This window comes from Nilaparvata lugens, chromosome 12 (assembly GCF_014356525.2).
Source record: "Nilaparvata lugens isolate BPH chromosome 12, ASM1435652v1, whole genome shotgun sequence".
In the NCBI taxonomy this organism is placed as follows: Eukaryota; Metazoa; Arthropoda; class Insecta; order Hemiptera; family Delphacidae; genus Nilaparvata; species Nilaparvata lugens.
Window position 1 is genome coordinate 34,413,869 of NC_052515.1, and position 26,833 is coordinate 34,440,701.

General features: G+C 34.0%; 1 protein-coding gene across 1 annotated transcript; it reads right to left on the minus strand.

The window, feature by feature from the left end:
- On the minus strand, positions 1–26,833 carry LOC111057091 (carbonic anhydrase-related protein 10). Its single transcript, XM_022344517.2, has 5 exons — positions 26,737–26,833; positions 25,234–25,388; positions 10,023–10,166; positions 2,698–2,746; positions 1–1,257 (listed from the first exon to the last, which is right to left on the minus strand). The coding sequence occupies exons 1-5, from the start codon at positions 26,831–26,833 to the stop codon at positions 1,214–1,216; spliced, it is 489 nt and encodes a 162-aa protein (XP_022200209.2). The 3' UTR covers positions 1–1,213.

Consider the following 26,833-nt stretch of genomic DNA (forward strand, 5'->3'; position numbering starts at 1 on the left):
TAACGTGGACCTCACTACAAACATCATACCAATCATAATAAATTCATTTATTCTTCCAATTGATACATTACACATAATCAAAAATCATGAAAAGTAGAGTACATCACAACAATATTGCAGATTATAAGAATAGAGATTATAAAATAATATAATTACACGTTGTACAAAGAAACCACAATAACTCATGTACATCAATAGAAGAATAAATAGTTTCAAGTACCCCGAGGACTGAAAGTCCTGTTTGGGGCACCATCATATTTTTATTATTATTAAACGAAAATCAAAATTAAATGCTGTAATTCACCTCGAAGACTTCTGCTACTGCAAATATTGACAACAGGGTAAACAGCTAGATGGAAATTCGATGAGCGCTACTATTCAACAATAATCCATATTTTTAATTACGAAAAAAATGAATTATGAATTATTAATTATTTTTAATGAATTATTTTGCTGAGTCGGAACTTTCATAATATGCCAGGGTAAGGAATTTTAGTTTAGATAATACAGGTATATTAGCATTTCAATCAACTTTCCCTCATTTGAAAAGAATAACAATTGATGTAATTAGCAGACTCATAAGTTTCATTTTATAAATTTCCCTCCATACTTATAAACATTATACGAAAACAACAAATGTATCTTGAATAATTATCTTCACACAATTCATCCAATGAAACCCGCAAATTCATATCTATTCTAGTCTTGAAAATAAACACTCCACATTATTTTGTAATAGAAGCCAATCTACTAAGCCCATTAATAAACATAAAATATTTACAATATTATTATAATGTTTAAATTAACCATGAATGAATAAAATAGAATAATTTGCCATACATGACATAATTATAGGATAAACATGATACATCAATTTGAGTTGACAAATTCTCAATCTTAGTACCTATGTACGAAAAATCTATATTAGTATGTAAGAGTAACCAAAACCAAATTCGAAAGCATTGTTATCTATGACATAACCATTATTACACATCAATTAATTTATCTAATAATACATGTTAGCTCGCAAACAATACTCCCCTTGCCAACACCGATACATCATTCAACAACAGCTTTAACATTACCTGTAATAATACTTTTCTATCAAGAACAGTCCATTGGTTTCGTATTGCTTTGAATTTTTGTTCTATTTACAGTTGCCGGGCAGGTTTATTGCTTCCTTGTAATCGTAGCTGATATCCTCGTACCTTGGTCACACCGGGAACAGCTCGTTCATCTGTCTGCCCCATGAATTCGCTGGAACAAACATTAAATTCACAAAATTCAATCAGGAATTTTGAAATGAAATCACTCTAAAATTTGTAGAGGTTGTGGTTGTGAAATTTACATACCAAATAAAAAGACTAAGAAATTGTCAAAATCCACAGATTTTATTGAAATTTAGAAAGACCGGTATCGGTTGATACACCATTGTCAATCTCTGTTAAACAGAGATGTTTATTACATCTATATCATGTTTATCACATTACATCTCAGTTTATCAGAGATTGACAATGGTGTAACAACCGAAACCGGTCTTTCTAAATTTCAATTAAATCTGTGGTTTTTGACAATTTCTTAGTCTTTTCATTTAATATGAATAATTAACACAATATCAACTTCTCAACTTCACAAAAAAAAATCACATACTGATGATATCCGGTTGCACAAAAGCCGGTCAAATTTTAATTGTGATTAAATCCACGAACACCAATCAGAGAAGCCTTCCTTCCTAAAAATCCTTCTATGATTGTTTCCCGTGAAATTAATCACGATAAAAACTCCAACCTGGTTTTATGCAACTGGTACCAACACTGAATATTTTGTATTGTGGTTGATGCCCACATAACTGTTTTTGTTTGTTCTTGGTGGGTAATGCAAGTGCGTGGGTGAATTGATGAGATGATCAAACGTCCATGCCACCGGCGGATTCGAACCCGCGACCCAGGCGGTGCTAGCAGACTGGAGTTTGTTTGATGCTCCTGACCTCTAGACCATCCCGGCCGACATTTTAATACTAATATTAGAACACTTTCCCGCATGAAGTTACTCAATTTTTCAAATTTGTTCATCTGAATAAATTGGATCGTTCATTTAACCATCTGAATGAGATTCAATTGGGAAGACAGCATTGTTTTATAGGGAAGAAGTAGAAGTGATTCTAATTATAGAGGCTGAAAACTTCCACACTGACATGAAATGGAAGACTATTCTTAGATAGTCTTAAAGATGTTTAAAGATTTCAAAATCGATTTCTAGCACCGCCTGGGTGCGCAGATTTCAAAACGTTTGTTTGCTTAATTCAACTGGTACTGGAATAATATGAAAATTGTTAGTCTGTATCATATCTCTAGAAAAGTATCTATGTAATTTGTTGAAACGTACAAAGTTTGTACAAAACGTACAAACGTAATTTGTACAAACGTACAATAACACTTTTCAAAATTATCATAACGCAACTCTACCATAACTTATGAAACCTTCGTATACTGTGTTCCAATATGACCGTTTCCTGTTCCAATTCAAAAATCCATTTTGAGTATAAATAGTTCAACTAGATGAACAACCTTGATTCACTCTTATTGAGAAAGGTATCCCAATGAGGCTAGATTTAATTGTGTGTAATTGGTGTAAAATCGGAGTTTTTCCACTCATTCCAATTTGAAATTGTATGTCCTAAAAGAGAACATTACTTACCCTTGTAATACATATCCTTCCGCATGGTTATCTCGCATTTATTCTTGTTCTGAAACAAAATGAATGACAATGCTTATTGAAGATTAAACAAATAATATTGAGAACTATGGCAAACAAGAGGAAAGTGGAAAATAAGAGTATTTTCCATAATAGAATATCTTGAGAGTTCTATTCAATACAGTATATTGTCTAATATTACAATAATATCTGTAGGTGAGAGGTCAAGGATGTTAACTCCATTTCATTAATTTTTCAGATCAGAAAAAAATAAAATTGACTTTAAAAATTGACTTTATTACAATATTACAATAATATCTGTAGGTGAGAGGTCAAGGATGTTAACTCCATTTCATTAATTTTTCAGGAGATCAGAAAAAAATAAAATTGACTTTAAAAAAATGTAAGAAACAATCATACGGGCTAGAAACGTGAAACTTGGACCAAACATCGCTTTGTTTCTCAAGATTTTTATTATTTAACAATATTTCATGAAACCTGGACGGCTATAATAAATTTACAATATCACAGATTCATATTGCTATAACGCTATGGTCTACATGTTCTATATAAGTGATAAAATCATGCATACACCAATAATGATATAATATAATTTTTGTCATAGTCATTCAATCTCAGCTGTTTTCCATGCTTGAAATCAAGCCGGTAAACAGCTGATTGTAGAACAAATAAACATATGATTCTCATTACAACATACTATACTGTAATAAAATCATACAAATAAAATGTTTTCTCTACAGTCGAATATGTTTCCTAGTTATATAGAACTCATCTAAGAAGTTTCAAGTTATAAGAACTCATCTGAAATCTTATAATATAGGCCTTTATTATTTTATTTGAGCTTGATGAGTCTGTCTGTTATGAACTAGGCGCTACGGGCTAGGTCATGTTTATAAAATGCAGTAACTCGAGCATAAGCAGGTAATGGTTTCTGTTTCTCAGCAATATTATTTTTTCTCAGATGAGTATGACAAAAAAAAATGTACGTAACTTGTACGGTAACGTATTTACCGCATTCGTATGATAATTCTGCCCGAAACGTAGTTGAGGTAAATTATCGTTACGGGACTTGTGACGTAAAGTGCTACTTACTATGACTTTCTGGTAACGTTACTCACAAAGCTACTACACGTCTAACACTATTGTATTGTAATAATCACAATAATTTGCAATTAAATCAGAAAATAACCATCATCCAGTCTGAAATGTACACTCCAATCAAGCACTGAATAATAAATAAGAGGGGAAAATAAGAAAACCCAGTTGAAAGCAGCCATTATGACGAATGATAGAAAAAACTCGGGATAATAGAGGGGGAAAACAGTGATTATCGAGAGCATTAAGAGGAAAACTCTTAGTTTTCCGCTGGGAAAACGGATATGACGTAGCTGTGAAAAGCGCCATAAAAGCGCCTTTAAAATCGGATCACTCGGTTTTTCTCATTTTTCTTTTCCTTTGCGGTGCAGCGAAATGTTTTTGAATGACACAGAAGTTGGGTGTAATTACGCAAAAAGCCGATAAATCGCGGGGCTAATGACGTAAAATGACAGTAAAGGCGGATTCGGAGGAAGAGAAAAATTGTAAAAAGCCTGTTCGCGGTAACGAAAAGAGGCTGAGATTATGGGAAAAAGGAAATTCACAGACCACTCCTCTGAAGTTCAGACGACAGTTTAGGTGTGCTTAAAAGGAAATCAGTAAGGAAAGTCTTTTTTCTTACATTTTGTAAGTTTTCTTGGAAAGGTAGATGGGAAAATGGTTTGAAATGTTGAGGAAATAGAAGTATATGAGTTTATAGAAGCATAAATTTGAAAGTTATCACTGTACTGTTACATAGTCCAGTCACTATAATTATACATTGGTGCATGCAATTTATATTGTAGTTCTGATTTTTTAATATATTATTTGGGTACATAAGAGAAGTCCAGAACCAATTTCTTCATGCAAAATTTCCTTGTGCTAGATACAGAGTGGCCCAAAAACCTCGTATTTTCGGCTCATTTTCCAGTTTTCGGCTATTTCTGCCAATCTCGTAATCGGATAGAAAAATTTGCTCTTGCTTTTTTTCTAGAATATGAAATTCTGAATCAAATGAGATCATTCGGAACTCTCTATCTTCAATGAGTACCGAGTTATGATTTTTCAAAAATAAGTGAAATTTGAAGAGAAAAACAATTTTTGATGAATTTTAGATTTTGATCAAGAATATCTTCCGATTGTTACCATTTAGATGTATAATTCAAAATATAGAAATTGGCCATTTTTTGTGTATTGGAATATGGGCTTTAGTACACTCAACAATAAATTTTCCACTTTTCGACCGAATTTGACTTATGATGCATGATATTGGACCGTCTTGACGAGCCGAGATGAATGAAGTGTAGTATTATGAAATCATTGCGTCAGAAGTTATAAGTGTTTGAAATTTTGATACTTCAGGTGTCCTTAAGCGCGCCTCTCCACTAGGAAATACTGAAATGAAGTGCATCTAATGGTAATTTTCATAGAACATAATCTTATGAACTTATGTCATTGTGCGAAATATCAATGAGAAGACTATGTAGTTGGTGATGATGGTTGAAGCTGGAAATTAGGTGTTTTTCACAATACAAGGAGCATTGTTGTCAGGTGTACCTGGAAATCTATATGAGATAGAGCGCTCTACCTGATCTCAGATTGTAGAGCACAAAAATACGCCCAGAGGGATTTTGAATCATCCATCTAAATGGTAACAATCGGAAGATATTGTTGATCAAAATCTAAAATTCATCAAAAATTGTTTTTCTCTTCAAATTTCACTCATTTTTGAAAAATCATAACTCAGTACTCATTGGAGATAGAGTGTTCCGAATGATCTCATTTGATTCAAAATTTAATATTCTAGAAAAAAGGCAAGAGCATTTTTCTGTCCGATTACGAGATTTGGCAGAAATAGCTGAAAACTGGAAAATGAGCCGAAAATACGAGGTTTTTGGGCCACTCTGTATCTAGCACAAGGAAATTTTGCATGAAGAAATTGGTTCTGGACTTCTCTTATGTACCCAAATAATATATTGAAAAATCAGAACTACAATATAAATTGCAAGCACACCCCCTTTTTTATGTCTATCTTGACTGGACTAACAGTATTATGAGTAGTTTAGAGAAATCTAGGAAGACTAAGAACCTAAAGATATGATCATGATCTGTTTTCAACACATGACCAGTTGTAATACAATATCACTGAACTGAACTGAATTACTCAATCAAACACAGCAAAAAAATTCCAACACAACACACATAAGCGAGTTACACATAGATTTTTAAACGAAGGTCTACGATTTTTTGTCGTCCTTATAAATTCTACTAGATTCATTTGAATTTGACAAACACAAGATTACATCATATACATATTTGTCAAGATCTGTTTTATCCAATAGAATTGAGAAGGACGGCAGCAAATCTCACGTCCAAAATCGATGTGTGTGTACCTAAACTTACACTATACTGTACACAAGACAAATCAAGATAATAAGCTGCCTTTTATGAATAGTTTTATGAAATTCGTGGCAAATGCGTCCACTACTTCTAAAACGGGGAGTGTTATGCATGACCCAGTAAATATTGCCATCTACTGGAACAACTCGGAACTACCAATCAGGAGGAAGTGGGCGGAGCTTCGAAATGGAAATAAAGGAGTATTCTGGATCTTGTTCGTGATTGGTCCGTCGCCTCATAACTTGCTTTCTTTCATTCTCTTATAATCTATTCTTCACCTCCATTGTTTTATAAAAACGTCTACAATTATAGAAATCTCACAGAGTGCCAGAATAGGTGATGAATAAAGAGCTTCCACATAGAACAATCAAATCAAAATTTGATTTTTATTCATCACCTATTCTGACACTCTGTGAGGTTTCTATAATAATTGTACACGTATGTAGATTGTAAAAATGACAAACTTTCATTGAATACAGTGAAGACAATGTTAGACCGAGAACTAATCTAATTGTCATTTGTTATAATATTCAATTTATGTGAGTAGGCTATTAGAATGCGTACAGACTTAAGCACCAGGAACACGCACTTCATCGCTTTTCATCATCTGACACAATGCTCATTATATCTGTATTTGTACAGGAGCAGTAGGATACAGATATTTTATAATAAGTATGGCATCAGCTGATGGAAAGCAAAAAGCGCGTGTCCGTGGCGCATGAGTTTCTACGCACATATAGAGAAATAGACAATTTCAATTGTTTGTCATTCATATCGATGTATTTGTGTTGTAAAAAAATAAAAGAAAACAATACTCATATTTCTGTCCTCTCCACTATTTACTCTCTCTCTCTCTCTTAGCTTCTACAGAATAGAACATTCATAACGGATTAAAACCTATATTCTCCCATCCCTTCCTTATTTATCTCTCCATATCACAAACTTCCCTTCTTCATTCCATACACGTATTTTTCCAATAAAGAACAAAATTCTGACAAAAATATCGAGAGGACCACCTTAGTTATGTTAGGTCTTAGACAAGAAACCAATATTCTACCAGATTAAGCCTTCCCAAGTTCTCCTGCTTCAAGTAAAAGCTCTTACATTATCTTCCACATAAATAACAATAGTGATCATACATTTCATTCTAAAACCTACAATTTATTCTCAACTGGAGAGCAAATTCTACAAAATGTGTCATAGTGAATCTTCTTATTTTCAGATTTAACAAGCTACTTTTTGATACTGATGCTCCAAGTTATTAGAGGATGAGTTCTGTAATCTTCCAACTAGTTGTGACTGTATGCTGTTCTATTTTCCTATAGTTTATCATGGATTGTAAACCTCAAACCCACTCTATAACCAAAAATCCTATATTCAATGAGCTGGATTTGAATCTTCTGATTTATTGAAAGATATCCTATCTTCGAAGATAATCAACTTGAAATCTGATGACGTATCCCAGTGGTTTTCAATCTTTTCACTTTGCGACCCCTGCATAATTCAGCTGTAAGCCGGGGCCCCCTATATGTATAAGCGTATAACAACAAATTCTATATAAACGATTATAATTTATTTAATTTTTATAATTTATAGTTGTTACTTTTGTTTATCATAGCAATTAACAATACAAAGAGCTTCAATGTGAAGTATGAGCTCGTTTTTTTCGCACAGAGTTTGTTGAAAAGAGGTGTCAGCTCTGATTAGGCTACTCTAAGCTCCTGGGTCACATCCAGTCTTGATGTAAATTTACTTTTCCTACAGTTACGTTAAAAAGTGGCCATTGCTGCACTGATTACAGAACGCAAAGAATCACTTTTCCGCTCTAGTGCGGGAAAAATTTTTCTGCACTCCAGATTTGCAACATGGCAACGCAAAATACTTAGTAGGTTATATGGAGCAACAGTGCAGCAAAATCAAAATGAAGTTGGTAACAGTGACTGGGCTGCTATAGTGAGCAGAGGTGCAACGAAGCACAACGCGCTAATTATTACTATTATATATTATAACCAACGACAACGAGGACTTTAGGATTTTAGGATTAAGGTTTTTATCAATAATAAAATTACACAGAAAAACATTTGATGCATTTCAGGCAATTTTACCCATAATTACCCACTTTTCATATTCAATGGTAACTGTAGGAAAAACTTAATGTGAAATACGTGCGCAAAGTTCCTCTGCTGCACTCAAGAAACCATTCCGCCCTCGCCTACGGCTCGGGCGTAAACGTTTCTTTCGGTGCAGCAAACTGTCACTTTGCGCACTAGTTGCACAAATAACTATTTCATGGCAGCTAGAGAAGAAAACCCAGTTTCACACGAATAAGTTGTCGCAAATGAAGTCAATATTTTAAATGCCTTTTCACTCAAAAATGGGTGTTCCTTGTGCACACCAATCCAGAAGGATGTGAGAGAATATTCTTCAAACTTCATTTTAAGCGCATAGTCACCTTGGAGATCAATGAGGTTTTATTTTTCTATATTGTTGAGGGAGCACTCATTGATTGAGAATTTGAATGGGTTTTGAATCCATGCCAAACCATTCAAGTTCTTATTAAAATATTCTCAAGTAGAATTTTAAAAGTAGAAATATTGCTTATAATAATTATTTTAGAAGTAAATTTAGATAATTTTCCAACCAAGCGTTGCGCCCCCCCTGAGCATTGATCGCGCGGGGGGCGCGCCCCACACTTTGAGAACCACTGATGTATCCCATTCTTTTCATTATTGTCATTGCACTCTTCCAATAAATATAAGCATCAGGATAATCTTATAATCACAAGTTATATTCCCATAAACCTGAAACAATCTCAACAAGGGTATTTTTGAGAAAAATGTATAATTTTGTCTAGTTCTGGTGCTCCATTGTTTCTCTCCACCCACAATCCACTAAGTTCGACTCAGTCTTAGCAATCCAATTCACAGAGAAATTTAAATTTGACAAGTTTTGTGTCCAAACAATTTAAATGAATAAAACTAGAGAGAAAAAGTGAGGAAACATAGAAAACATTCTCATATGTTTATTCCATGATGAATCTCACTGGTTCACATGTAGCCAAAATATGCTCATCTTTTTTAAAAAACTATTCCTGACTAATCAATGAGAAATAATCCCATAGATTTCGACTCTTATGTGATAGGCCGACAATAATTTTGTATCTAAAGCCGTGTCCACACTGAACAAATGTTCGACAAACATGTTTGTTGAAATGTTTTGGCAAATTTTATTATGTTTGACAAACAATGTTTGCCCGTGGCCAGTGTGGCGCGTCACCAAACAAAATATTTGTAAGTGGGAAGAACAGGTTTTATGTTTTACAGCTGTCAACTCTGAAAATGTTTGGAAGAACAGTATTTTTTTGTTTGACAAACAATGATTGTCCAAACTTTTAAAAATGTTTGTCCCTTAGCTCTTCAATAAACATGTTTGTCCAACATCTATGTCGAGCATTTTGTCAGTGTGGATTCGGCTTAAGAAATAATGTTAAAAGTACTAGTAATTCTAAGTGATTAATTACGATCCGAATCAATTAAACTACTATTACTTGTGCCCTAACAGTAGAAAATAGATACATAGATTTTGACTCTTGATAATTGCATGATAAGTTGAAACTAATCGTGTTTAAAAGGAAATAGAAGAAGCTTACCAGTAATTTTATGTGATTGAACTTTCAAGTACTCCAATTGAAATAAATACTCTTGATAATTGCATGATAAGTTGAAACTAATCGTGTTTGAAAGGTAATAGAAGAAGCATACCAGTAATTTTATGTGTTTGAATTTTTAAGTAGTCCTATTGAAGTAAATAATTGGAAAATAAATTCAACTCACTGGTGAAAATTCTTCAGAGACCTGGAAATCAATGTTGGTGCGAACAGTCCTGTGGTAGAGGGGCTGCGGGGGACGAGCGTTGTTCCCCAGGGGGGCCTTGGGGGTCTGTTGAGAGCCCTGTTGCAGCAGTCTCAAGTAGTATAACTGAAAAAAACATAAACGTACAAAGATTTATCAACATGACTATATATAAAACTGATCAGGAAATATGTCGTAAAAGTTCAATTCATTACAATTTGATTATTTCAATCTAGAGCAACAAATTATTTCTTGAATATCACATCACCTCGACAAAAACAATGAGACACTAAACTCACTGCCACCAAGCATACAATTGAAAATTCAATTCTCCGTTCAGACTCGAATCCAAACGCAGGAATAAAACAGAAGGAAAATTAGGATAAGTGAGACTGGGCGAGGATGAATTACAGCCAGACGCTTTTCCGGGCGCTGCGCCGTCTGTCGGAAAATAGAAACACTAAAAATGAGAATTTATGATTTTCCAGTTTTTCCTTCGAAGAGACGTCGCCTTCGGGAAATTTTCTACATTTCTAGGGGGGGCAGCACCACTTTCCTTCCACACCACCCTCTGTATAAGAGACCTGTGTTATTATTAAGCTACACTGTGTAATATTAGGGGGTGAGCTGAGGATTTTGGCCAAAAATAAAACTATGAGACCCTTTTCTGGACTTTCTTGGAGAGAGAGAGAAAAAAAAGACAGAGAGAGAGAAAGAGAGGGAATAAAGGATTGAGGAGGTAGTAGTGGAAAGAGAGAGTTGATAGGAAGAGAATATATGAGCAGTAGGAACAGGATAAGGTATGAGGTTAAGGAGAGAAAGAGAGAGAGTGAGAGAGAACGAGAGGGAATAAAGGATTGAGGAGGTAGTAGTGGAAAGAGAGAGTTGATAGGAAGGAGAAGATAGGAGCAGATGGAACAGGATGAAGTATGAGGGTAAGGATAAAAAGAGAAAATTGAGAATAAAGAAGGAAACAAGAAATTTAATCTGGAACAGTAAGGTTGAAGCTGTGTATCATAGCTATTGAATTTCCAATGTCGCTGGTTGATAATATCTTCTCTGACGATTTCATTGAGAAGTCGCGCAGATGTTTTGCTTTTTAAAGCAGAACGCTTACTGATTGAAAGTGTGAGAAGGTCAGTGTACGAACTTCAGGAAAAGGTCACAGAGTATAAAAGCTGATGCATAGCCTGAGAGAAACTTTCAAATTTGAAGGTTGATTTCACACACGATTCTTGTCAAGATCTATCAACAAGAGTTAGATGAAGAGAGTCACATAGTTAACTTCAATATGTGTCAATATGGTTCTACAAACTACAGTATATGATTTTCTTCATACATTCAATGAAGTAAAGTAAATGATCGTTTTTGAACATCGCTTTATAGAAGACCTATACAAATGATAATTATAAATAACTACCCAATTTGATTCAAATATCAAAAACCTTGAAAATATATCGGGAAAAGTCTTGTTTCATTTACTGATTTTTCATTGATTCATACAATAAGTGCATTATTAAAATGATAGGGAGAGAAAAAATAAGGTAACCTTGTGCTATTCCTCTCCCAAATTTAGATAAGGTTACACATAGTCCGAAATAGGTTAAGTCTTGTTGTTGTTCACTTCACAACATCCTTATAGAATAATGCAAAGCTCAGTCATAAATTTCAAAAACGTTCAATATTACAATAATTGTTCAAATATAGTTTTCGAGTCTTCAAAACCAATGCTACTTTATGTAGCTTAACCCCAAAGAATATGAGTATAAAATATAAATAATGAGTATAAAATATGATACATAGTATATGATCGAATATAAAAACTGTTCCCTGCATGATTAAATTCTAGAAACAATAAAGAATTTAATTTCATAAATAACGAATCAGAAGGGAATGCATAAAAAATAATTTCCTGAGCTGACAATTAGCAGATTATAACGCGTTGAAAACACTGAAGCCCTGAAGTTTTTAGGCTATGAATTCCAAGAGTACATTAGGCACAGTGAAGTGAGCATGAACTTGACCACATTTGACTCCATTTTTTAACCTTCAAAAACCACATCCAGCTGCCGAAAAGCACCTTAATGGCGCGCTATTAAAAACAACACCTCTGCACGGTTAATATCGTCGAAAGGAATTCGCTTTTTATTAGGAAACGCAGGAACCACAAACGTTCATGTATCTTTCTGTTTTCTCTCTCTCACACACACACCCACTCTCTCTGTCTCACCCTCTCACTCTATAACAATATTATCTTTAGTTATTACAAATTGCCTTTTCGTATCATATACAGTTCAATAATTATTTTCTTAGTCTATATTATGTAAATTCATCTATTATTTTGCTGTATTGTAAGCTATTATATATAAGTGTATAAGCCAGTATATATTGTAATCTACATAAATAAAAGTACTCAATCAATCAATCAATCTCTCTCTCTGGTTGAGTTTCAGCTCTAAATTTCATTATCATCGACTTTTCTCATAGCCATAGTTTTGAATCTGTATTCAAAATGCTTTTGTAAAAATCTATTTTGTATTATTTATCAATTTGAAGTTTAGATTTTCTGTTCGTTACTTTTTTCAATTTTTTATTATAATCGTGATTTTGTAATTTATGATATTCATTTGTATGAAATGTAAAGGGTTGTGTGGCAGAGGGGACCAGGAGTCCTACCTCCGCCCTTAATAAAGACAATCAATCAATCAATCAATCTCTCACACACACTCTCTCTTTTTTATTATTATTCTTATTCAATTTGTTTCAACAATGTTCTTCATTCTTCATCATATGTATCTTAATATTTTTTCAACTGTAATGAGTTTATGCTTTTTTTGTCTTACTTTTATATTTTTCAGTTATTTTACTTATTATTTCTTCTTTTGTACATTTAGAATAATATTTTTCATTTATTAATTTATTATCATTTTGTTATTTTGCAATGTTGTAATGTTATAAATGCAATAGGTTTTTCAAGACCTGGCATGTGATGGATAAATCAATCAATATCTCATTGTGAAGGGGAAGGGAGCATAATACTTTCTCTCCACTCAAAAGTATTCTCTATTTTTTTATTTAACCTTTTCTATCCTTCGACTGTGTAAGATGATCTTCAATTTTCATAGTTTTTCAAATTATTTGTTTATCAGATCCATCCACTATTACCAAGTTATTCATGTTATAGTCTGTTGACCTCTACCTCGGTATTATAATTATTTGTGCTTGATTTGAATGGAATGTTTCCACAAATTTTCAACAGATTCAAGTAAACAGTGATAATAGTACTTCTTTACTTCTGAACACTAAAAATAAATTTAAGTTTACTATGAACAAGTTTACTATAATTCAAGTTTACTAAAATTAAAATTTACTATAGATCAAGTTTACTATAATTCAAGTTTACCACTTCAAGATATATGAATGAATGAATAATTTATTTGCCAAAAACAATACTGATATACTTCCGTACTGATGACTCTTGCTCTATTATATTTCACATTAATAATAAATTGAAACTAATTGATGTTGTTTGAGAACCACTAGTTTAATAAAATAATTTGAGATACAGATCCCGATTGTTACATCATTATCACTCTCAAGTAAACTGAAAGCTTAAAAATTGAGCAGGGGAATTTATAGTATTGATGAAGCCCAACGATTGGTCATCAGCTGTCGACCAATAAAGGCTGAGCTCCACTGCCATTGGCTGACAGCTAATGGCCAATCGTAGGGCTTTACCAACACTGTATATTCTACTGCTCAATTTTTGAACTTTTTGTTAACAAGAGATTGATAACCAAAACTGATTTTTTCTAATAAACTAGTGGTTCAGACAACATCAATCAGTTTCTATTCAATATGGATATTTATCACAACATCACCTTCACACCAAAATGGCTGCATGAATAACCTGTGTTCGAAGTCTGAAATATATATTCGATTACGTTGAATATGAGAGAAGTAGAGGAATAAATTCTTCAAATTTTCCAAATATCACATCAAAGCTGAAATCAACTTGCTTATATCTCTTATTCCTCTTCACTTCAACGATTAGGATTATTGATTAACCTAATCCGGTACCCATCTTTTTCTCAGCCTTCCTACATTACTTACTCCAGTAGGTCTGTAGTGTTATGAACCTCCAGGTGGCATTCCAGTTGCCTCTATCTGATAGGATTACTTTTCTAACATGCTCTCATCTCCTAATTAAGTCTAAAAATAAACTTTCTACTGGTAATATTTTTCAAAGTTTTTCGATATATATATATCATCAAGCATCAAGCTATAAAGATGGAAAAGTTTTTTCAGGAAAACATTTTTTTCCCGATCATTACTTTTTGAGATATGAGCGCCTAAAGTTCAAATTTTTGGAAAAGAACATTTCAAATTCGGTAAGAGTTCAATCCATGAGATTCAGAGGATAAATTCTTCATGGTATTGTTGATTGAATAAAACAAAAATCCTTTGAAAATATAAATTTTTGAGAAAGTAATTCAATTACCCAAAATTGACAAAAATAACCCAACTAAAAATTATTTTTGGTCATTTTCAGTAAATTGTATAACTTTCTGAGAAGCTTATATCTTTAGAAAATTTTTGTTTTATTTGATCAAAATTACCATGAAGAATTAATTCATCCTCTAAATTTCATGGATTTATCTCTTACCGAATTTGAAATTTTCTGTCCCAAAAATGGAAACTTTAGGCGCTCATATCTCGAAAAGTAATGATTGGAAAAAATGTTTCCCTGAGAAAACGATTTCATTTTGATAGCTTGATGATATACAAATCGATAAACTTTGAAAGATATCACCAGTAGAAAGTTTATTTTTAGCTTTTGCACGGCCTTAAATTGCTATAGAAGTGAACTAGTCCACGAATTTCAAAAGATTCTAATAGTATTTCACTTCTTAAAACTGTTAATTTATTTGAAATCTTTCGTCAGTAGAATATACTTTTTATGAGAGCTGATACAAAACTTCCTCGTTCGAGACTTCCAGAAACAAAATGGAATATTGATGAAAACAAACAGTAGAGAATGTTAAAAACTTCACTTTAAAACACTGAATATGCAACACGAAAGATTAAAAGCTCAGCCGTTTCCCAGAAGAATGAGAGAGCTTACAAATCATAATGGAAATCCGACAAAAAAAAAAACACAGACAGATCCACAGTTGGGTGCGAAATCTCCTAATCCGTTCTAATAGAATTCGCAAAACTCAGAATAAAATTCGCAAAACCCAGAGAGTTTGAAACATATTCGCCAAGAGAGTTAAAAAGTTTGAAGAATATTAATATTTTCAGAGAACAAACATCACAGGTGCACCACCCTAGAGCTAGCCTAGAGGGGATGAACGGTTTAACTGATAATTTGCAATGACCATAGATAACTATTGGCACTTGAGGGTTGAATATGTCAACAAGGGGTTTGTTGTGAGCCTTTGATACCACATCAAAATAATAGCAATCGCTCTCATCATCATCATCATCATCATCAGAATCATCATTATCATCATCGTTATCATCAACAGTAGCAGTAGAATCAGCATTTTCATCATCAAGACCTGTCTATACAATGTTGTTGAATGGATATGTGGTTAACACTCTCTCCTCTCAACACTTTTCAACTCTTTCTCTCTCATGACTGCTCTCTCACTCTCTCTCTCTATTTCTCTCCATCTTTTTCTCTTAAACTTCTAATCTCTTCATCACTATCTCTCACACACACTGTTTCAGTCTTTCAGTCTATCTCTTTCTTATACTATCTTTTACTTTTCTTCTCAGACACTAACTTTCATCATAGAGAAAAAAAAAAACATTTCTAGAATAGAGAGGAAAAAACGCAAGAAAAGATATTAGTTTGTTTCTGATTTTATTCTCCCACCAACACACTCTCTCTCTCAATCATTACTTATTTTGTTCTTTCCTTTCATTCTCCCTTTCTCTCTCTCAAACATACACTCTCCCTATCCCAATCTCTTGGTAAAGAGTTAGAGGGAAGAATACTTCGAATATTCTTTCCAACGAATGGATATGATATGTCCAAAGCTCCGCCAATTTATGTAGATGCATAACAATATTATCTATTTTATGTATAGTTATTACAAATTGTTTTTTTCATATTATATTCAGCTCAATAATTATTTTCTTAATTTATATTTTGTAAATTCATAGATAATTTTGCTGTATTGTAAGCTATTGTATATAAGTGTATAAGTCAGTATATATTGTAATTCACATAAATAAAGTACTCAATCAATCAATCAATCTCTCTCTCAAACACACACAGTTTCTCTCTATATCTGTCTTCCTTACACTCACTTTTCACTCTTATTTACAGATACTGACTTCCATTCTCCTGCCAACACTCTCTCTGAATCCACACTTTTTTCATCTTCTCTCTTTCTCTCCTTCTTTCTCTGGGGTTGTGGGGCAGAGAGGACCTGGAGTCCTAACTCCGCCCTAATAAAGGCATATAGTTAATCTATCAATCAATCACTCTCTCTCTCTGGTAGAGAGTTAGTGGGGAGGATATTTTTAATATTCTTTCCGAAGAATGGACATTGATATGTCCAAAGCTCCGCCAATTTATGTAGATGCATAACAATATAATTAACTATAGTTATTATATTACAAATTGCTTTTTCATATCATATACAGTTCAATAATTATTTTCTTAGTCTATATTATGTAAATTCATCATTAATTGTGCTGTATTGTAAGCTATTGTATATAAGTGTATAAGCCAGTATATATTGTAATCTACATAAAGAAAGTACTCTCAAACACACACTCTCTCTATCCCCATATTTCTCTCTATCTCTCAGACACAGTTTCTCTCTATATCTCCCTTCCTCACACTCACTTTTCACTCTCATTTACAGACTCTAACTTTCATTCTCCTACTAACAATGCGCTCTCTCAATTCTCATTTATTTTGCCATTTTCTCTCTCTCCCTCTATCATACCCTTTGGTAGAGAGTTAGTGGGGAGGATATTTTTAATATTCTTTCCGAAGAATGGACATTGATATGTCCAAAGCTCCGCCAATTTATGTAGATGCATAACATATAATTAACTATAGTTATTATATTACAAATTGCTTTTTCATATCATATACAGTTCAATAATTATTTTCTTAATTTATATTTTGTAAATTCATAGATAATTTTGCTGTATTGTAAGCTATTGTATATAAGTGTATAAGTCAGTATATATTGTAATCTACATAAATAAAGTACTCAATCAATCAATCAATCAATCAATCAATCACTCTCTACTTTGGTAGAGAGTTAGTGGGAAGGATATTTTTAATATTCTTTCCGAAGAATGGACATTGATATGTCCAAAGCTCCGCCAATTTATGTAGATGCATAACAATATGATTATTATCTATAGTTATTATAGATATGTAGATGCATAACAATATAATTATCCATAGTTATTATATTACAAATTACTTTCTCATATCATATATTTTCAATAATTATTTTCTTAGTCTATATTATGTAAATTCATCTATAATTTTGCTGTATTGTAAGCTATTGTATAAAGTGTATAAGCCAGTATATATTGTAATTCACATAAATAAAGTACTCAATCAATCAATCACTCTCTCTCTCTCCCTCTCGAACTTATCTCTCCATCTTCATCCCTTTTCCTCTCACACACACAGTTTCTCAATATCTCTCTTTTCCTAATACTCAAATACTCTCACTTACAGACTCTAGCTTACATTCTCCCACTAACACTCTCTCAACTCTCACTTATATTGTAATCTTCTATAATCTAATATATAAAAAATATATCAGCTGTGCTAATAGTGAAGTGTTGTGCTTCTTTTCTGGCTCAAAATTTTGCAAAATTACTCAAAAATTTCCAATCTGTAGAGATTTGAGTGAAATATTTTTGTTTTTAATCAGTTTTTAAATATCAAAATTCAAAATTTTTAGTTTAGTCATTAGTTTTGAAGTGAAAATTTGACATTTTTAAGTGAAAGTGAAATCGTAACCTTATTCTTTTTTGAAACTTATTTGTAAAAATTTGGGAGAGGACAGTTTTGGGCTATGCCTGTTGTCTTCTCCCAATCTTATTATATTTATTATAATAATTATGATCTGTAATTCCAATGGAATAAATAAATAAATGAATATGTTCAAATGTATATGCTAACAATGCAGAAATTCTCTACATGTTGTAATTAATATTGTGAACAAATGAAAATGCAATTTGAATTTGAATTCTCTCTCACACCCTTTCTTTCACACACACTCACCCTCTCACTCTCTCTCTATCTCTGATATGTAGATGCATAACAATATGATTATTATCTATAGTTATTATAGATATGTAGATGCATAACAATATGATTATTATCTATAGTTATTATATTACAAATTACTTTCTCATATCATATATTTTCAATAATTATTTTCTTAGTCTATATTATGTAAATTCATCTATAATTTTGCTGTATTGTAAGCTATTGTATATAAGTGTATAAGCCAGTATATATTGTAATCTACATAAATAAAGTACTCAATCAATCAATCAATCACTCTCTCTCTCTCCCTCTATCATACCCTTACTCTCTCCATCCTACCTTTCAGTCACTTTCAAATGAAGAGGAATATTCAACGTGATTCATCAATTATAACGTGACAATCCATTTTCAATAATAGCGTGCTAGTGAGTGTGCTCTCAAATGCATCTACTTTGAAACGTATCAACAGTTTGTTGTGACGTCACTATCAAAGAGAATCACATTGCCAGGTCACATTGTTCAGTTCACAGCACTCTATGATAGTTGTTTCAGTTATCAATGTTTGATAACAGCTGATTATAGTGACAGTGATGAGAGAGTTTTCACAATATTCGCATATTCGCGAAACGTTGTGAAAGGAGCCGATTTGAAATCATGAAATGAGTTGAATGATACTGGATTATGAGGTTTGATTGATGTGTGAGAAATTATTTGAAGAGGTGAAGGTCATGAACAATGGAACAGTGAAGTGACATGTTTTTGAAGTGATCATATTATTGAACCACACTGTATTATAATAATATAATAATAATAAATTTATTTATTCTTCCAATTTATACATTACACATGATCAGAAATTATGAATAGTACAGTAGATATACAACAACAATTTTGTATAACAACAACAACAATTTTGCACATTATAAAAATATAATAAAATGATCCAATTACACGTTGTACAAATAAATCACAGAACTCATTTATCCGTAACTTGATCATGGTTGAGAGAGCAATTATTAATATTATCGAATGTCATTCCTTGTGCACATCTAATTATTTATTTTTGAGTAATGAATAAATAAATATGTTGCTACAATCTCTTTCATTGCTTCAATGAACTTGTCATAAATGTTATCTTTTATAATAATACTAGCCGTCAGGCTCGCTTCGCTCGCCATATCCGTCTAGCCAGGGGGCTCCGCCCCCTGGACCCCGACTAGATCGTCCAAGAATCGCTTCGTTCGCATGCATTTTTCATTTGAGTATTTTTATCATATGTTAGGATGATCCAGTCGGGGGTCTAGACTAGACGTCTGGCTAAGTGGATACGGCGAGCGAAGCGAGCCTGACGGCTAGTAATATAATATTCTCAGGAATAGCACTGATTGAAGTAGAAGTGCCCAATCAATTTTTTCGCGATAAATGTATTTAAATCTTCAACTTGGTGCCAACCTAACAAAGTCAACTCAACTTAATGCCAACCTGACAAAATTATTAATTTAGTTACCAGTTAACAACTGTTTCGAAGAGGTACTCTCTCTAGATTATAGTTCTATATTAACATATGGTATGGACATTTTTCAATTATAATTATTGGTGCCAACCTAACAAAGTCAACTCAACTTAATGCCAACCTGACAAAATTATTAATTTAGTTACCAGTTAACAACTGTTTCGAAGAGGTACTCTCTCTAGATTATAGTTCTATATTAACATATGGTATGGACATTTTTCAATTATATTATTAAGAGAATATTTATTATTTATTTATTTATTTATAAGGTTAGCAAAAAAATACAAGAATATTGCCTAAAACTTCTTCAATTTCCTAATTTAGTTTTAAATTGTCCAAATATTATAGGTTATGTCCATTCAAATTTCTACACCAAATCACAATCTAAAAATAAAATTAGAATAAAACAAACAATTTTAAATTAGGATGGATTAATAATAAAAGTTTCTTAAAAACACGAAACAAACTATAAATTCACAAAATAAAGAATAAAAACACTTAAATTTTGAGCTCGAAAATATCATATTCACCATAGCTATATAACAGCTGTAACTCTAAATTGGCTGTTATTGAATGTGAAGAATTGAGGTTATTGAATTGAATAAGAAGAATATACATGCTAAAAGACGAACTTTAAACCCTTAAAAATCACCCCTAGAGTTAAAATATTGCCAAAAGTTTTCTTAGTGCGCCTCTAAAGGGCCAACTGAACATACCTACCAAATTTGAACGTTTTTGGTCAGGTAGATTTTTAGTTCTGCGATTGAGTGAGTCAATCAGTCAGTCAGTCAGTGAGTGAGTGCCATTTCGCTTTTATATATATATATATATATATATATATATATATATATTATAGATAGAAGATAGATTCAGCTTATCATGAATCTTATTTTCAAAGTTTAAATTCGAAACACAATTATTTTGAGCTCAATAACACAAACCTTGATTAATCCAACTTGACTCATTGGTACATGACCTAATTGTTGATGTCGTTCTGTTGAAAGCTGACTAGCTTCAAGGCTGACTCTCGAGAGGACTTCTAAAACCTATCAAAGACTAAACAACATAATTTATTTATTGAATCTCAATGGACTGTTTAGTGAATTGAATTCACATTTTGAAGTAGTTCCTGAAATCGAATTTTGAGTATCGGTTGACTTGAAAACTGCAAAAACATGTCTAGACTACTACCATAGAGAAACAATAGCGTAAGTAGATATGCCATGGTATAGGGCGTTTATGTCGCAAGTTTTACTGTTATCTCAAGTCGATTACTATCGATTATTGAAGAATCTTACTGTTTTGGCCGGGTATGTGTTTATGAACGGCATAATATAAGAGACTACCACCATCACACACCTTTTTGGGAAAGAAATACGTGGACTATCAGCTTGAGATAACAGTAAAAGTTGCGACATAAACGCCCTATACCATGGGATATCTATTCAAGCTATTGTTTCTCTATGCTACTACCTACACATGCTGAGCACCCTTCAATAAAATGAATAATGAAACATGATTTGGTCCTCGTTGTAAATAGGCTAATGATAATAAAATGGGGAATTGAGTTTGGATAGTAATCAGAACATTTTTTCTGATTGTAGAAATACTGGTGGTAGGCTGCAATCATCTAGAATTCGAGTGGTTTCTTGTCTCATCAGATAAAAATCGAATCAGAATTGATTCATTCTTCTCCATTCCTTCTCTTTTTCTCATTTTCCTACATTCCGCATCCTCCTCCTCATTCTCTTCTTCTTCTTCCTGTTTCTCCAACACTTATTTTCTGTTTGGAATCAAACATTGAAGAGTACTTATTTTCTCTCTCGCCCCTACTCATCATCATAACCCTCCTTCATTTCCTTTTCATCACGCCTTCTCTTCCACCTGTAACCCTCCTTCCCCTTCTCCTCCTCCTCCTCCTCATCCTCCTCATCCTCCTCCTCCTCCTCCTCCTCCTCCTCCTCCTCCTCCTCCTCCTCCTCCTCCTCCTTCTCCTCCTTCTGTTTATCTAACATTCTCTTTTCTCTCTTCTACTCATCATCATAACCCTCATCCATTTGTTTGGTATCCACTTTCTCTTCTACTCCTTTCTCTTCTAGTCGACAACTTTCCTCTTCCAATCTTCCTCATTTGTCCTTACCTCGTCCTCTCAACCCTCTCTCTCAACCTCTCCTTCTACCTATCATTCTTCTCACTCATGCCCCTATTCAGAATTTCCAGCAAAATTTCCTCCTTTCCCTCCTCCTGCTCCTCTCGCTCTTCCTTCTGTTTCTCTACCAATCCCTTCTCTCTCTTCTACTCATCATCATAACCCTCATCCATTTGTTTGGTATCCACTCTCTCTTCTACTCCTTTCTCCTCTAGTTGACAACTTTCCTCTTCCAATCTTCCTCATTTGTCCTTACCTCGTCCTCTTATTCTCCTCCTTCTCCTTCTCCTTCTCCTTCTCCTCTTCATACTCCACCTCCTTTTTTTGTAAAATTAGTTTTTTATCTTATAATCTTTGTTGTACAGTGTTTCAGTTTTACTTAGAATTGTATTGGAGGGTTAAGTGTAAGAGAGGGCCAGCTGCGCCCTAACTTCGCCCTCCAAGGTTTTTAATAAAGGCAGCTAATCAATCAATCAATCCTCCTCCTCCTCCACCTCCTGATCCTCTCCAATCTCCTACTTCTCTTCCTTCTCTTTCTCCTCAACCACCTCCACCTTCCTCAATCCTTCTCCTCCACCTCCTCCTCTTCCTCCTCCTCCACCACCTCCTCCTTCTCAACCTCCACCTTCCTCAATCCTTCGGCTCCACCTCTTCCTCTTCCTCCACCTTCACCACTTCCTCCTCCTCAACCTCCACCTTCCTCAATCCTTCTCCTCCACCTCCTCCTCTTCCTCCTCCTTCACCACCTCCTCCTTCTTAACCACCACCTTCTCAATCCTTCTCTTCCACCTCTTCCTCTCCTTCTCCTTCACACTTCCTCCTCCTCAACCTCCACCTTCCTCAATCCTTCTCCTCCACCTCATCCTCTTCCTCCTCCTTCACCACTTCCTCCTCCTCAACCTCCACCTTCCTCAATCCTTCTCCTCCACCTCCTCCTCTTCCTCCTCCTCCTTCTCAACCACCACCTTCCTCAATCCTCCTCCTCCACCTCCTCATTCCTCTTCCTCGTCAATCACCCTCCAACACCATCATTCAATTTCTCAACCCTTTTTCCAATTATTCCCCTCCTTCCAAACTTCTTTCAAGTTCTAACCCTTCACCACCCCACATCTACTTTTCATTCTTCTCCGCAGAATTTCTAGCAAAAAGTAATGAAATGAACGCAAATGTTTTGGCGCCGGTAATGCAATCACAACAGGGACAGAAAAGTGAGGTTATGTCACAAAATGAAAGACACCCCATGACATTAACTGATAGCCGGCATATTGCTTCGGTCACGTCATTCCCTAATAATGTCCTCCTCCTGATGAGATTCATACATAGTGATATTCACCTTAATCTGTCAGAATCCCTCATAATAAAAACACTAACACTTCCCATGCATACAATGCTGCCATTCCAGATATATGTCACCATATAAAAAAAATCATACAATCTATTTCGAATATATAGATATACATTTCAAATTATTCAAAGTAGATTTATTTCCAAAAGGGTATCAATCTATACACACAGAAAATCAATGTATACAGATATTTCTCCACTATAAAGATATACAGTTGATATTATTCACAGTAGATTCATTTCCAAAAGGTATCTATAAATACACGGAGAATCATGTATATAGATATAATGCAAACTGCGTGTAGCAGGTTTTCAATTTTTGTGACATTTCTTTCGCATATTATGATGATTGCTTCACGCAGTTTTATGCTGATTTATTTCCGCTGCCTGATTACCGTGTTATCGATTTATTAGTGGTGGGTGTCGGCTTGTTATTTGAAAGGTTTTTGTGATTTTTTAAAGGTTATTACTATGGTTTTATCGTTGGAAAGGAGTGATGTAGGATCGTTGTAAGGTAATCAATGTTGTGTGTGGGAGTTGGATATTAGTTTCATGCAATTTGGGGTCATGTCATTCTAATTTCCTAGTTTCGTCATCATTTAGTATTCCTGAATTGATATTCTATTTTTCCAATAATTATAGATTTTATCTCTTTGATTAACTCTCAATTATTCAAATTCATACTTCATGAAAAATGTAATAATGGCGTATTCTATTGCTATGTGTATCTATATTTTATCAAGTACTTGATTATTGATAAAATTCAACATCCATAGATTATCATCCATCGACAGAATTGTTTCATTTGTACTGCTGCTATTAGATTGGAAAAATGTATTTCTTATTTTTAGAACTCGTGGCTGGAGCTCAAGGCTTCTTTTTCCAGTCACGCCAAAAACTATTATAATTTAATGATTATTTTGTTTTTGAAAATATTTCTTGTATTGGGCAATAAATTCGTTATTCATTCACTCATTATTCATTCATGTTATTGTTATTATCATTTGAGGACCTCGAATCGGTTCAATAGATAAAATTAAGAGCAGTAACGATATATTACACCCCAATCGTTACTTTGAAACTCTCACTCGAGAAGAGATACAGTATATTATGGACATGGATGGTCCATGCATCAACCTTGACAGTTCTCGTTTTTGTATCCTCGTATTCATTAACAAGCTCACAGTTCATTCCCTGAAAATACTAAAATAGAAATGATAAAATAAAAGTTGAAGAGTTTTCAAGAGCATAATGTGAGTTTTACAGCTGTTGTGGTAGAAAAACTCCTGTAATCAATGTCACAGGGAATTTGGAATGTTCTCCGTTTTCATTGTAATCATAATTATTAGTTCTTTCATCCAATAATTGGGGCAATTTGAACAGCTAGTGGCTAGTAGATGGAACCATAGAGAAACAATAGTATAAGTAGATATCCCATGGTAAAGGGCGTTTATTTCGCAACTTTTACTGTTATCTCAAGCCGAATATTGTCGATTACTGTCGATTTTCAATGTTTTGGCTGGGTGAGAGTGTATGAAAGCCACAATATGAGAGACTACCAGCGTCACACAGCATCACGGGAAAGAACTACGCTGACTATGGGCTTGAGATAACAGTAAAAGTTGCGACATAAAACACCCTATACCACGGGATATCTACTTACGCTATTGTTTCTCTATGATAGAACCTCTTCAATTACATGATATACAGCCATAATATACACCAACCACATTTAGCGCTAATCCACGATTACATAAAATATGAAGGCATGGTCATATTAGATAAAATGTGTTTCAATCCGGATTTAAACCAACAGCTGATCTACCTCCATTTAAACCGAGATGATGCATATGGGCCTCAATGTAATAATTCAGTTTAAACAAAACAACAATATTTTGTGGAGAATATTTCGACCAGAACTCACCTCTTGTTTGGTCATGTAGATTGGTTTGTTAAGAATGATCCAAATGGTTGTCTCCCAGCAACCAGGGTGGGTGGTTGATCCCTCGTAAGTCATGTACTGCGAAGTGTCAGGCAGAATGCTCGTTAGCGACAGGTGCTTAATCACGATCTTCTCACCTGAAAAAAAGATAAATTTAATTCACTTTCCTGATAATCATGATTGGAATTCAATGAGAATTCAGGATGAAAATGATTAGATAATTCATTCAAATGTTAAATGTTAGGCTCAACTCACACTTGAGCGACTCAGGTCGAGAAGAGACTCGACTCTAGTCGAGAGCATGTGTTTTCAATTGGTGACACTCAGACCAGACGATTCTAGTCTCCGCAATGTCAACATTCGAAAACACATGCTCTCGACTAGTGCGGTCCATGTTATAATGTCAGTATTTGATTAACATTGGTCTTGCTATCCTTGTCTATCATTCGACAAAGCTGATAGCGCTATCCTTTTCTAGCTCCACTACGCTACCAGATCGTTATTCAACAATGTAGAAATATAATCTGGCAAAGCAGAGAATCAGCAACGCCGTTCTCGTATCCTTTTTCACTGCCATTATAACGTGGACCTCACTATAGAGTCGAGTCTCTTTTCGACCTGAGTCGAGTTAGTGTGAGTTGAGCCTTAGTATTTCATTCAGTGTTAATTCATTCAATGTTACATGGTGGAATTTTTATCATTCTCTCCTGTTTGCTTTTATCAATGGAAGGTTTCGTTTTGTTTCCGGAAGTTTCGAATGAAGAAGTCTTGTAACAAAGTTCTCATAACAACTATGCTCTATCTGAAGTAATGATGTACGATTTCAGAGAAAGAGTTTTGACAAAATTGCTGAAAAATGGGAGATTCATTTACTTGAAGCACTTCAATTAGGAGACAAGCATTAACTATTTTTGATGTCATCTTTAATTTGATCGCTCCCTAGTGTTCAGTGTGTTCAGTAACTTTTTGTTAAGTTGGGCGAATCTTGAAGAATTTATCCCCTAAGTTTCAACATGTTTGCTTTGTGAATGGTTATGGAAAATAAAAGTTAGGCTCTACTCACAATTACACGACTCAGGTCGAGAAGAGACTCGACTCCAGTCGAGAGCATGTGTTTCCAAATGGTGACACTCAGACCAGTCGACTCTAGTCTCCACGACTGTCACCATTTGGAAACACATGCTCTCGACTAGAGTCGAGTCTCTTCTCGACCTGAGTCGCGTGAGTGTGAGTTGAGCCTTAGCCAGAAGTAAACTATAGATAGCCTGGAAGTTGTGAATTTTCTCTCCCTAAACACCAGAGGTCTAATACAGTTATAACGAAAATTGAAAAGAAACGACGAAATAGCATCTAGGATAAGACAAGAATAGGAAGCTACTTAGCTGTAACCGTCTTTAAATTTGCACCTTAATGTAATTCATCTCCTCTCACCCTTTCAACCCCCCAGCCACAAGAAACCCACCTGTCACTACATCCGTTACTCGCCCGTAATTTCCTGCAACCCTGTATAAACCACCACTTCCCAGATATTAGGAGGTACACCCTCACCTCCTACCCTATCTCCACAGTCATTAGGAACCAT